A 13,976-nucleotide genomic window follows, 5' to 3' on the forward strand; every position below is an offset into this window, starting at 1 on the left:
ACAAAATAACAGCTGATGTAAACAATATTCCTATAAAGTATTTTATCGCCAAACGTCACTAAAGTCCATTCATTATTGTACTCATTTGCGGCAGTAAAGTAACACTTTATTGTACTGAAAGAAGAACTTTACATGCCGCCAAAATATTGATCAAGTTAACCGAGATTGAATATAGTATAGGTGGTCGATGGCAGTAGATAATAGATTATTTATTTGAGTGAACTTAAAATTTATTTACATTATAGTAGATTATACCACGAGTCAATAATGATGGCTATTATTTCCGAGGAATATTTACGAACCGAGCCGCGTTAGCGGCGAGGGAGTAACATTCCGAGGGAATGAGAGCCATTATTGCGAGTAGTATACTCTACTTTATCTACGACAAATTAATTAATTTAAGATTTTTAATGAACAACTTTATTTGTTAAAAACATTAAAATTAGTAATAGTACAATTAATAAACTAAATTGGTTGAGAATCATCATTAACTTTAGTAGAGTTTTTAATTATATTATATTATACGTTTTATTATAAATGGATTTCGATGTTTCAGGTATTAAGGTAGATGCTGTTGCTGTAGCTAGTTCTACAATTTCTGGTGGTGTACAATTAAAAGATTCTTCATTTTCGTCCATCTCAACACAAACTGTCAAATATAGTATTCGTTTGACAGTGACACTTTTTGAGGTTGATTATTTTGTTTCCGTGGTGAATTTTGTGATTGTTGTGCCAGAGGGATTAATAGCTATTAATCCCGCATTATTAATCCCTAAGGGATTATTATATGGCATTATATTGCAAACACCACAAGTATAATACATATATTATGTATCAGTCGTAGATAAAAAATATTATTTAAGATTTAGTAATTATTCAATATTGATAATTATCGACTAAAAATCTAAAGCGGCCATCATGAAATAGTATATTGTACAACAAGTGAGAAAAAATACATATTTCTCACGAGCGCAGAAGTTTGTTGGCACGAGCCGAGGCACGAGGCGAGGGCCGCAAATCAAGCGAGGGAGAAATATGTCATTTTCTCATGTGTTATACACTGTACTTTTTCTATGGATGCGGTTTTGGTCAAGAGTTCAAACTTAAAAATTAAATAATTTAGGCGCTTTTAGGTATATTATATGCATAAATTAAATTAAAATACCTTACATGTAGGTAGTTAATATTTTTAAAATTGATATACCTTATTTCTTTGAAATTTTAAATAATAGTTATTTTTGAGCCGTTTTGAAAGGTAATTCCTGGTAAGTTTCGCTTCAACACATTTTGTTTGACAACATGGACAATTCAGCTAATTGTGTTTGTATTGTGCATGTTATACCATGGAAACGGCGATCATATGTATGCAAACCGTAGGAGAACGCGTGAGAAAAAATATTTCTCATTGCAATGGCTGACTTTTCTCACTGCGTGAAAAATTGTTCGTTTTGAATGTATGTAAGTAGTGGGAGAAATTGCACATTGTATAGCATATAGCATCCATAGAAAAAAGTCATTGTCATCACTGTCATATGAAATTTTTATAAATAAATAAATTTTCTACAATAAAAAGATTAAACAAACCAATGAACAACTAACTGACAAAAATATTCCCGCATTTTATTAATAAAAATTCACTTTATAGTAAATTTAAACAAATTTTATTTACAAATTCATGACACCTGTTTCATTCCTATTGCATTTATTACTCAAGTGAAATAAAAATTCGTAAGTTTAGCAGCTAATTTTTAAAATATTTACATGACTAGCACTTTTTAACGTATTCAACGAACACTGTAAAGAATCTTATCTTATCAATATTGATTTACTAATTCGATTTCCCACGTTACCTTTCGGCATTCGTCTGAAAGTTTACTCACCTTGACGTGATCCATCAAGTATCCTAAAATTATTTCTTTTTTGGCGTTCTTCTCTTTCTCTTGGCACACTCCGATGTTCAGTCCCATGACCAAGGTCCTCATCAGGTTGTTTTCTGACATGTCCCATAATATTTTCGGTGTATAACACGCTATGGCCTGTAAAATAAACACAATAAGTAAGCCGCTATAAAGATTTTGCAAAAATGACACATCACAAAATAAATTATTATTTCGGAAGATAGTCATTTAATAGAAAATCGGTTAGATAGTCTCTAACCCTTTTTTCAGTGCGTCACAGATTATCGAATTCTCTCTAACGCATTACAGTTAGAAGTGACAGAAAAAACGTAGCTCTGTGATTATTATACATTGAACTTAGAAAATCATGTATTCCTTGAGGGGTATTTGCATATTAAAACGGATTTATACTTATAGATGTATAATTGGTTGGCGATTACAATACTCTAAATAGATAACCAATCAATGAGGCGAGTAAAGATAATTTGACACAAAAATAATCGATCATATGATAAAATGACAATTGTAATTTCTAATATGTCAATGTCATTGGTATATTCGGACATTGTATAGTGAAATTTGATTTTATATTTATTTATTTTTACATTAAAATATTTTAAATATTAATATTCTGACAACTGTCAGATTTAACTAAAATGTCATGTAATGATTTGCGACATTCCTAAAATCCTATATGACGTCAAAATTAATGACGTACTGAAAAAAGAGTTTGGGATCCACTTATAATTACTCGGTATTTATAATGATAAATATGATGCCTTAATTAAGTTCTTTAGCAAATTTTTTAATATTGTTTATTTGTTTTCAGGAACACTCCATGGTTGAGCTGGTAAGTGCCGCTTAAATATAACAAAAATTAGATTTTATTACACCATAATTCAATAAACGAATGACCCTTAAATACACGTATTTCCGGATTTTAAACAATCGAAATTTTACACTTTCAACGTCAAAAAAAAATCAGTTTTGTATACACCTCGACAATAGCGTTATCCCGGATGACTTCCCAACGGAGTTATTGTCCTAAACATCAAAGGCAGGTGAGTGAGCAGACAACTCAAGCAAGAAATTGTTCTTCTTCTTCTTGTGGCAGCATAATCCTGGATGGGTCTTTGCCTGCCTGGCAGGGCCGGATTTAACGGGGGGCAGGCTGGGCAGCTGCCCGGGGCCCCCACAAAGCACCAAACATAAGAGGTTCATTTAAACAGATATTGGCAGGAGATACAGGAACTCGACAATGTATGACAAAAGTATAAAATGAAGGAGCGTAGGAGTGATAATATAATTGTTCATGGTTATGTTTTTCACCTTCCACCGGGTGAGTGTATTGCTTCGTTTGTAAATTCTTATCTAGTGTTCGTACACATTTTAGTCACAGAGGAGTTTGTAATTGGAAACATGCAGATAGTAGGCTTATGGATCACGAAATGTCTAAAGCACACGAAAGAATTGGGCGTATTGATACTGAAATAGCAAAACAGGCCGAAGAAATAAAGAATTATTGGAAAATGGTAACTCAAAGACTAATTTTAGTGTTATAAAGTTTATCTGTGAACGAGATTTAGCATTTCGCAGCGAAAATGAGTTGTCGAGTTCAACACAAAATGAAAATTAATTGGGAATACTCCAGTTATTAGCTGAATATGATCAATTTTTGAAGCATTTTAAAAAAATATTCAAATCCTGGAAGCGGACATGTCAACTATTTTTCATCAACCATATGTGAGTAAATTGTACATCCGATTGGTCAAAACGTATTAAATGAAATAGTTTCAAGGATTAAGAAGTCAAAATATTATTCAGTTCATACCAATCAATTAACTGTGATATTTCGTTACATAGAAGGTTTCACTCCTGTAGAAAGGTTTACCATATTTTTGCCAAATCGCGGTCATAAAGCAGAAGATATATTTAATTCTCTAATGGCATTTTTGCAAGAACATGATATCGTTTTGAAAAAGTGCAGGAGACCGTCCTACGTTAATGCGTCAATTATCAGTGGAAAATACAATGGTGTTCAGGCTGAAATTATAGAACAAACAGGTACATATCCATACGTGGATGCTCCGTGCTCGGTGTAGCTGCTCAAATGGATACGGCATGCGCTCCCCTACATATAAACCTCAAAACGGTTGAATCAAAGAGGGTGAGCGCCGTGTGGCGAGCACCAACGTATTCACTATGTGGAGCTGCTACACCGAGCACAGAGCACCCACGTATGGATACGTACCTTAATATCTTGGAGTTGTGGATTCCCCGTGTCGCCTCTCTAAATTTAGTTTCAAAAGCTGCAACTGAGTGTTATCATGCAATAGCATAGCACAGCATTGTTTAATTTCTTAGCTGTATGTATTTTTCAGTTTCTCTACATATAGATACAACTTAACGGAATATTTAAAAGCTGCGTCATTAAGTGACAGCAACGCAGACCGTGGCAAAAATATTATTGTTCCTAAAAAAGCAAATACTACTAGATGGTCATGGAGGTAATGCCGCAAAAGAACTAGTTAAAGGTCATAATCAGATTAAAGGAGCATTATCCAAAAGTTCGGAAGACTATGAGCAACAATTTAAAACTCGTAGCATTGCAAATGGTTTGTACCTATAATCGAATGTGTTTACTGGAAACAGAGAGGATATTAGGGAGGACAAACAGCACAAGTCTTATTCTTCAAGATCCAAATATTGACCTTAATTCAGGAGTGGCAGCACTTAGATCTGTTTAGAACTCAAAATTTTATCGCTATTATAGATCATTTCATTACCTCTTCAAGTCAGAGGCTTCCTGCATATGAATCCATTCATTCTAATTTTGGGTTTTTACATCATTTTGGAAAATTGGAAAATTTAACTCTCGATGAAATTGAAGCTCACTCACTAAAGCTTACCAACATGTATAGCAATGATTTAGATGAAAACTTATGTGTCCATCTGGTACAGTTTGTAAGATTCTTAAATTCATTTAAAGAGGAAATCGGCGCATCAAATATAAGCCAATAACTTCAAATGTACCAATTGCTAAAATAAAAGAATATGAATGATGCTTTTCCAAATGTTGAGGTGACACTTTGTTTATATTTAGTTCTGATGCGAACTAACTGCAGTGGTTAGAGATCATTCTCACAATTTAAGTTAATTAAAAATCGACTTCGGTCTATGATGGGCCAAGAGTTTTTGAATCATTCTACAATGAGCATTGGTCACGATGTCTTAATGCAACTAGATAATATGTCCCACATTATCAAGACATTTTCAATTAAAATATCTCGGAAAAGTTCCCGGATTTTAACCATACATCTTACCATTATTTTTAATATTTTACTGTAACAAGTTACAGCTCTTGTACTTTTTATTATTTAAAATTATATTTATAAAAGTAGATCAACATTTTTTAATGGTAGGAGGTAGGGCTCCCACACCAATTCTGCCCAGGGGCCCCCACTGCCTTAAATCCGGTTCTGCTGCCTGGCTATGTCCTTCCATTCAGATCTCTCTTGTGCCCTTCTCCCCCATTGTCTTATATATTCCTTAGTATATTAACTATTCCCTCGAAATATGTGCATTAATTCCGCTATTTACGGAGTTCTTTCTGTGCCCAGATATGTGAAGACATCCACACGTTCAATAGTAATAGTTTGTTTTCTATTGCGATATTATTTTCATTGTCAGGTGTTCTATTGATGGTCATGTACTTCATTTCTGTTTCGTTTTATTTAAGCCCTCTTTTTTTGTGCTTCAGGATCAATTTTCTTGAACGCTTCCACTAGTGGTGGCTTGTCTTATTAATGATAGCTACACCGTCTGCATATGCAGTAATTTGTACTGTTTGTAGGTATTTACAGTTGAGTCCGCGATTCTTTACCCGTGCGTCATCATTTAGAGCATACGAAATAAGTCGGAAATCTATTTCACGCAACAACAACTGACAGAAAGTGGCTACTGTTCCGATTACGGGTTTTATTATAAAATTTGACGTTATCAAATATATAGAATGTCAAATGTAAGTTTTGCTTCAAAATTTTTGTGCAGAATTACAGCTACATTTGAAGTAGCTTAATAAAATATTTTATTATTATTGATTAATAAATAAATAAACAATTTATAAAAAAATTCAATAACATATTTTATTTTTGTTATTTTATTCACTTTGACGGATATCTAAACACAATCATTTCTTTTCTGTGTGAATGACGTTAGCTTTGTATGTTTTAAATATTAATTGCCAAAATATAATTATTTACCTTAAAATTTCAAAGCCCAATATAAAATTAGTTGTGAAAACAACTGTTTGTGTAATAGAAAGAAACTTCAAAACGCAAAAATTCGACAAAAACCGCAAAAAATTCAACTGACTGACAGCCATAAAAGTAAACAAAGCAGAAACGTCAAACAAATTGTGCTTAAAATATGAAAACATACCGAATCGTCTTTTTTTGTACCTATCTCTTTTCAATGCACTGAGTCTAGATGGTTCATAAAAATAACATGTGTTTTTACTTAATAACAAACGGCAGCTGGTTTGTCATGAGTTTCATGCGTGGAAGAGAATGATGCTAAATAAAAAGTATGTGTTTTATCTCGCCAGGTATTAATGACGCACGGGTAAAGACTCGCGGACTCAACTGTATATCGCCGGTTACATTGGTTTTTCTGATGACGGCCTCACGAACTAGGTTGAACAGCATGGTTGACAGTGCGTCTCCCTCCCCGTCTCGCTCCCATGTTGATGTCAAACAGGGGGTCAGTTTCCATCTACTCTGACTGTTTCTTTTGAACCCTACAACGTCTCTTTTATGAGGCTGATATATTTCTTAGATATACCTAGACGACGAAGGTCTTCCAGCATTTTGTCTCTTTTCGGACTATCAAAAGCTTGTTTAAAGTCTATTAAGAGTTGGTAAGTACCAACTTTTTTAGAGATTTTATTGCATCATAATTCAATAAACGAATAACCGATAAATACACGTGTTTCCGGATTTTAAACAATCGTATTTTACACTTTCAACGCCAAAAAAATCAGTTATGTACACAAAAAATTACAATAGCTTTATCCCGCATGACTTCCCAACGAAGTTATCGTCCTAAAAGTCAAAAGCAGGTGAGTGAGCAGACAACTCAAGCAAGAAATCAAAAGGTTTCGGTGGGGTAACACACCTATTGTTAAAATTACGAAATGGTTTGTTTTTATCATAGAGATTTGATGTCAATGATATTGTTTTGGAAAGTGTTTGCACAAGAAATTTGCGCACAATCTAGCAGAAAATACTTTACAAAAAGTTGGTTTTAATGAAGAGTATACAGGGTGTCCCCGAAAATAGTGCGTTCCTTTAAGGTATGGATATAATACACAATGTAGAACAAAAAAGGGACATCTTGGATATTAAAGCACCCTAATATGTCTGTGTAGATATTAGGCATTGAATCCGACCTGGTCCGACCGTCACATGTAACACCGTTGCCGTATCCTCTATTTTTTCATACTATCACGTTACAATTTTTTGTGATATTATATTTGTGTGTGAAATGTATCATTTTTGTGTATTTTAGGTATGTTCTAATATGTTACGTATACAGGGTGTTTCATTATTAATTGTCCATATAGTAACTGGAGAAACCTTAGCACAAAATACGAAGATTTAACCTAAAACACTTAAATAAAATGTGGTTCCTTACTGAGTTACAGGGTGTTTTATCTAAAAATTTAATAACTAATTTTGCTCAACATTTTAAAACTGTTCGACGTATCCTTTTCATACTTGGCAGAAAGTATAGGTACTGTACAAACTACTAAATTATGTTAAAAACACGTTTCTGGCTGCTTCCAGAGGCGTACGACGGGGGAAAGTGAATGGTTGACCCTTTCCAAATTCTACGCCACTGGCGGAATTGCTATTTTAGTTTAATTTTTGGATTCTCCAATATTTTCTATGAAAATAATATCCTCTTTATTCGTAACGATAAAGTCATTAGTTTTCGAGATCTTTGAAGTTAAAAATGAAACGACACGGTTATTTTGATTAATGTAGTGTATCCCTTCATTTTTAATTTCAAATATCTCGAAAACTAATCATTTTATCGTTACGAATGAAGAGTATATTATTTACGTAAAAAGTATTGGAAAATCAAAAAATTACACTAAAATAGCAATTTCGTCAGTGGCGTAGAATTTGGGAAGGGTCAACCCACACTATCCCCTGTCGTACGCCTCTGGTAGTAGCTCGAAACGTTAATTTATCTTAATTTAGTAGGGTGTACAGTGCCTAAACTTTCTGCCAAGTATGATCAGGATAGGCCAAATAGTTTTAAAGTACTGGCTACAAATAATTTTTAAATTTTAATCACATGAATCATATCATAAATTAATGAAAATAACTGTGCGGTTCATATTTAACTTCAAATATCTCGAAAACTAATAACTTTTTCGTTACCAATGAAGAGTATATTATTTACGTAGAAAGTATTGGTGAATCTAAAAATTGTACTAAAATAGTAATTCCTCCAGTGGCGTAGAATTTGAGAAGGATTAACCATTCACTATCCCCTGTCGTACGCCTCTGGTAGTAGCTAGAAACGTTTGTGTATCATAAATTAGTAGGGTGTATAGTAGTCGCACTTTCTGCCAAGTATGAAAAGGATATGTCGAATAGTATTAAAATGCTGAGCAAAAATAGTTTTTAAATTTATAGATAAAACACCCTGTAACTCAGTAAGGAACCACATTTTTTTAAGTGTTTTAGGTTAAATCTTTGTATTTTGAGCTAAGGTTTCTCCAGTTACTATATGGACAATTATTAATGAAACACCCTGTATATAGGTTTTTACTTGATTATTTTAAATCATCGTGACGTTTAACTTGCTAGAAACCTTGTAATATTGTGTACCTAATGTGTTAAAAGTAAGTAGTTTTGAAACACCAATTAAGTAAAGTTTATTATGTTGTTGTTTTCACCAATTTTGAAAAAATGTGAAAACATTGAATTGTCCACGTCCGTCTGTTCGTCCGTCCGTCTTGTCTGTCTGTTTGCAAACTCAACTCCTCCGTCATTATACCAGGTAGAATGACAAATGAGGTGTCAAATGAAAGCTTATCCAAGGATGGTACTAAAGGTGAGAAATTTAACCTAGGCTGTCTGTCCGTCTGTCTGTCCGACCGCGTATATGATTCCTTCGTCACTGTACCAGGTAGAATGACAAATGAGGTGTCAAATGAAAGCTTATAATCCAAGGATGGTACTAAAGATGAGAAGTTTGACATAGGCTGTCTGTCCGCCTATCCGTCCGACCTGGTATAGTGACGGAGGAGTTATATTCGCGGACAAATAGACAGACGGACAGACAACCTAGGTCTAATTTCTCACCTTTACTACTATCCTTGGATTATAAACTTTCAGTTGACACCTCATTTGTCATTCTACCTGGTATAGTGACGGATGAGTTATACTCGCGGTCGGACGGACAGACGGACAGACAGTCTACGTCAAATTTCTCACCTTTAGTACGATCCTTGTATTATAAGCTTTCATTTGACACCTCATTTGTCATTCTACCTGGTATAGTGACGAAGGAGTTATATTCGCGGTCGGACGGACAGGCGGACAGACAACCTATGTCAAATTTCTCACCTTCAGTACCATCTTTGGATTATAAGCTTTCATTTGACACCTCATTTGTCATTCTACCTGGTATAGTAACGGAGGAGTTATATTCGCGGTCAGACAGACAGACGGACAGACAACCTAGGTCCAATTTCTTACCTTTAGTACTATCCTTGGATTATAACCTTTAATTTGACACCTCATTTGTCATTATACCTAGTATAATGACGGAGAAGTAAATGTTATTATTCTATTATTCTTGTAGGTACATTTAACATTGATTGAAATTATGAAAGAAATATATAGAAAACGGCACGGCAACACTGTGATGCACAAACATAAAAATTCAGCCACATTCAGCTGTGCGGCTGTGCCGGCTGTGCGTTACATAGGGTGCTTTAAAATCCAAGATGTCCCAAAAAAGTCCTATTAACCGTTTCCAAAAAAAATTACATTGTTCTCCATATAAGCGAACTTTTATTTTCATAAAATTTAAAAATTTGGCATCAATGTACAAGAATTGTTAGTGATTTAGGTTATTGACACCAGAAAAATGTAGGTCAGACAGGTACACCTGCAAAATAATTGTACCACCCCATGTTTGAAAATAACAAACAAGAATTTGTTTGTTTGTTTAGGATGAAGACAGGGTTTAATGTAAATACTAAAGGCTAATGCTGCAACTATTTTTGAATTGTGATTGTCTATGTTTAGATTTTTGTATACATAGTTGTCAGATTTCAATTTGCACACCAAAATGTATTTTGGTTTTTTGGCCAAACGGTTGAATTTAGAAAAAAATGTTATAAGGCTTTTTTGCTCTACATGGTACCTTCTACCTATAGCTTTAAGGAACGCCCTATTTTCGGAGACACCCTGTATATAGAAAGGACACAAAAATAATTGTTAACGGATACGAACATTATATCTAATTATATTTGTACAACAAAATATACAAAATCAAATCTCCGATACAAAAATATCGGAGAGGACCACAAAAAATCAAGTGGTGGATGCTAAAAGATGAGAAGGAAGGTCTATTCAGGGAAAGAATAGTAGAAAAAATATGTTGGAACATGAAAGGAAGCCCTAACACAATTTGGAGAAAAATGGCCAATATTATTAGAGAGACGGCTATTGAAATACTTGGGAAAACGTCAGGAAAGAAGTTTGAAGATAAAGAGACTTGGTGGTGGTCAAATGAAGTACAAGGAAACATAAAAGAGAAGAGAAAATTATATAAAAAGTGGCAAGAAACCAGATCGGACATAGATCTTCAAAACTATATGGTCGCCAAAAAGAAAGCGAAAGTAGCAGTAGCAAAAGCTAAAGCAGAAGCGTATTCAAACCTATACGATCAACTTGATACCAGGGAAGGCGAAACGAAGATATATAAAATAGCCAAACAGAGAGCAAAGAAAGCAAAAGATTTTAATCAGATTAGATGTATCCGAGATGAAAATAATAAAATACTAGTTCACGAAAGGGATGTCAAAAAGAGATGGAGAAAGTACTTTGACAGCTTATTAAATGAAGAATTTGACAGACAGCCTGTAGAGTCAACGGAGACAGTAGCAGCAATGGTCACCAAAATAACCAACGAGGAAGTGGCTCAAGCGCTTCAAAAAATAAAGAAAGGAAAAGCGGTAGGACCAGATGATATTCCTGGGGAAGTATGGAGAGCATTGGGAGAGACAGGAACAAGGTGGCTAGCAGGTCTATTTAATAGAATTATGGAAGTTGGACAAATGCCAGACGAATGGAGAAGCAGTATACTGGTACCTGTTTACAAAAACAAGGGAGATATACAACAATGTACAAACTACAGGGCTATAAAACTGCTTAGCCACACCATGAAAATATGGGAAAGAGTAATTGATAGACGGATACGTGAAGAAACCGAAATATCCGAGAATCAATTTGGCTTTATGCAGGGTAGATCAACAACAGATGCAATTTTCATTATAAGGCAGTTGATGGAAAAATACAGGAGTAAAGAAACAAACGCTCATATGGTATTCATTGATCTTGAGAAAGCATATGATAGAGTTCCTCGAGAGATTCTGTGGTGGGCACTCAATAAGAAAGGAGTCCCTGGTGAATATGTAAAGATTGTGAGGGATATGTATGAGGGAGTAACGACTAGTGTTAGGACAGGTGTGGGAGAGACTGATAAATTTCATGTGAAAGTAGGATTGCATCAAGGTTCTGTGCTTAGTCCGTATTTATTCTCATTAGTTTTGGACCAGATAACAGCGAAAATACAGGGTAACATTCCATGGTGCTTAATGTATGCTGATGATGTCGTGTTAGTAGGAAATAGTGGAAGAGACTTAGAACAAAAACTGGAACAGTGGAGACAAGTTCTGGAGGAAAAAGGTTTAAAACTTAGTAGGACAAAAACAGAGTATTTGGAATGTTCATTTAAAGATGGAGCTACTACAAATAAAATGGTATCTTTGGATGGTGAAATGATTGTAAAAAGCAATAGTTTTAAGTACCTAGGATCGGTATTACAGAGTAATGGAGAAATAGATGGAGATGCATGCAGTAGAATTAGGGCTGGATGGATGAAGTGGAAAGAAGCGAGTGGTGTGTTGTGTGACAGAAAAATTCCAATGAAGCTGAAGGGAAAATTCTATAAAACAGCCATAAGACCAGCTATGATGTACGGAACTGAATGTTGGGCAGTGAAAAAGAAAGAGGAACAGCGAATGCATGTGGCGGAAATGAGAATGCTTAGATGGATGAGTGGAGTGACAAAGAAGGATAAAATTAGAAATGAGTATATTAGGGGAAGTCTAGGTGTGGCACCAATTGATGCCAAAATGAGAGAGCATAGGTTAAGATGGTTTGGTCATGTTCAACGTCGAGACGTTAACCACCCAATACGAAGAATAGCTGAAGTGCAGATTCCTGGAAGGAGTAGGAGAGGAAGACCAAAGAAGAGCTGGGGGGAGACGATAAGGCAGGACATGTTGGTAAAGGGGATTAACATTGATATGGCCCAAGATAGAATTGTGTGGAGAAATGCAATTAGGGAAGCCGACCCCGCATAGGGATAAGGCAAAGAGAATGATGATGATGATATGATGATTTGTACAACAAATAGCCAGACATTTTCCCACTAGAGACCAGGAAATTCCTCTATGAAGGGGGCAAGTGGAGATGTAGGATTTGAAACGATTAAAGTAAAATTAAATCAATATTTTTCTTTCAACAGCCCCTTAACTGTCTACTCCTGGACATAAGCCTTCCCTTGGCGTTTCTATTTTAATTTGTCTTTTGTGATGCCATTTTCTTTCCGCCTTTTCTTTCACATCCTGCAGCTATCTTTTTGGAGAACGACCCACACCTTCCTTATGGACTTCCACACCTAAGTCTTCTTGTATGATGTGTTTAGTCCACCTAGTATCATCGTATCTAAAGTTATTCCTAGCATAAGTCGTTCCAATGTGCACTGTGTTACCGTCATTTTGTTGGCGGTTTTTATGGTCAATGTAATTGTCTCTAGACCAGCGGTTCTCAATCTGTGGTACATGTACCACTGGTGGTACATATTATTTGAGGTGGTACACAAAACGCAAAAACAGACGAAATCAGCACTAGGTACTATTATAGCGTTGATTGAAATATTAATATGGTTGATATGGATTATAGTTAATTAGATCACCTAGCTAGAGAGGTAGTTCAGTTAGGTGGTAGCAAAAATAATATTAAGTATTTGGTGGTACATGACTCAAAAAGATTGAGAACCGCTGCTCTAGACCGTTTGTCATCACTGGAAGGATGCAAGAATTTAAAACTTTTGCCGTGAGATTTATAGAAATATTATTTTTCTTGAGGGCAATTCTAAGTTTGCCAAACGGCAGCTCTTGTCATGTCGATTCTTCGGCCTACTTTAACGTGTTGGTTTCCTCTGCTTAAGTTTATTAGATGACCCAAGTAGAGATATTCTCCAACCCTTTCTATCAGTTCTTCCCCCACAGTAATTGGTGTTTCCTCCAAGGCAAGAATCTTTGTCCTTGTTGGATTCATTTTCAAGCCTATTATTTCTGAAACATTTCTTAATTCTTAAAGCGTTGAGCTGGTTGAGTTCACTACTATGTCCTGGTCCAGGCCAAATACCAGTCATTTATTAAAACTAATCAATGATAAAAAAGTAAATATTTTGGTGGGGTTCTTTGTTCATCTCTAATGGCAAGTTTGGATATGGTCTTATCAACAGTTTGTACATCAAAGTTACTATAAGTAGCTTCCAAGCAAGGTCAAACAATATCAAAAATAAAACTGTATTAGAATTAATCATCTGGTAACACCATTCGTGGCTTCTAAAATTTGCAAGCCAATGAATTGTCGGAGCTACTCTTTACGTAGAAAAAATAGATGATCGTCTTTCATTCGTCTCTAGCAGATGCCGCCGCGGCATCCATGCCATCATGCCATTTCGTCCGAATTTTAG

At 35.0% G+C, this 13,976-nt stretch overlaps 1 protein-coding gene across 1 annotated transcript in view; it reads right to left on the reverse strand.

The window, feature by feature from the left end:
* The window catches only part of LOC114329112 (innexin inx1), a 123,526-nt gene that overhangs the window by 40,008 nt on the left and 69,542 nt on the right, over nt 1-13,976 (reverse strand). The window contains exon 3 of the mRNA XM_028278128.2: nt 1,881-2,036. Within this exon, the coding sequence (XP_028133929.1) occupies nt 1,881-2,036 (156 nt within the window). The remainder of the gene's footprint in view (nt 1-1,880; nt 2,037-13,976) is intronic.

The sequence above is a fragment of the Diabrotica virgifera genome, chromosome 8 (assembly GCF_917563875.1).
Source record: "Diabrotica virgifera virgifera chromosome 8, PGI_DIABVI_V3a".
In the NCBI taxonomy this organism is placed as follows: Eukaryota; Metazoa; Arthropoda; class Insecta; order Coleoptera; family Chrysomelidae; genus Diabrotica; species Diabrotica virgifera.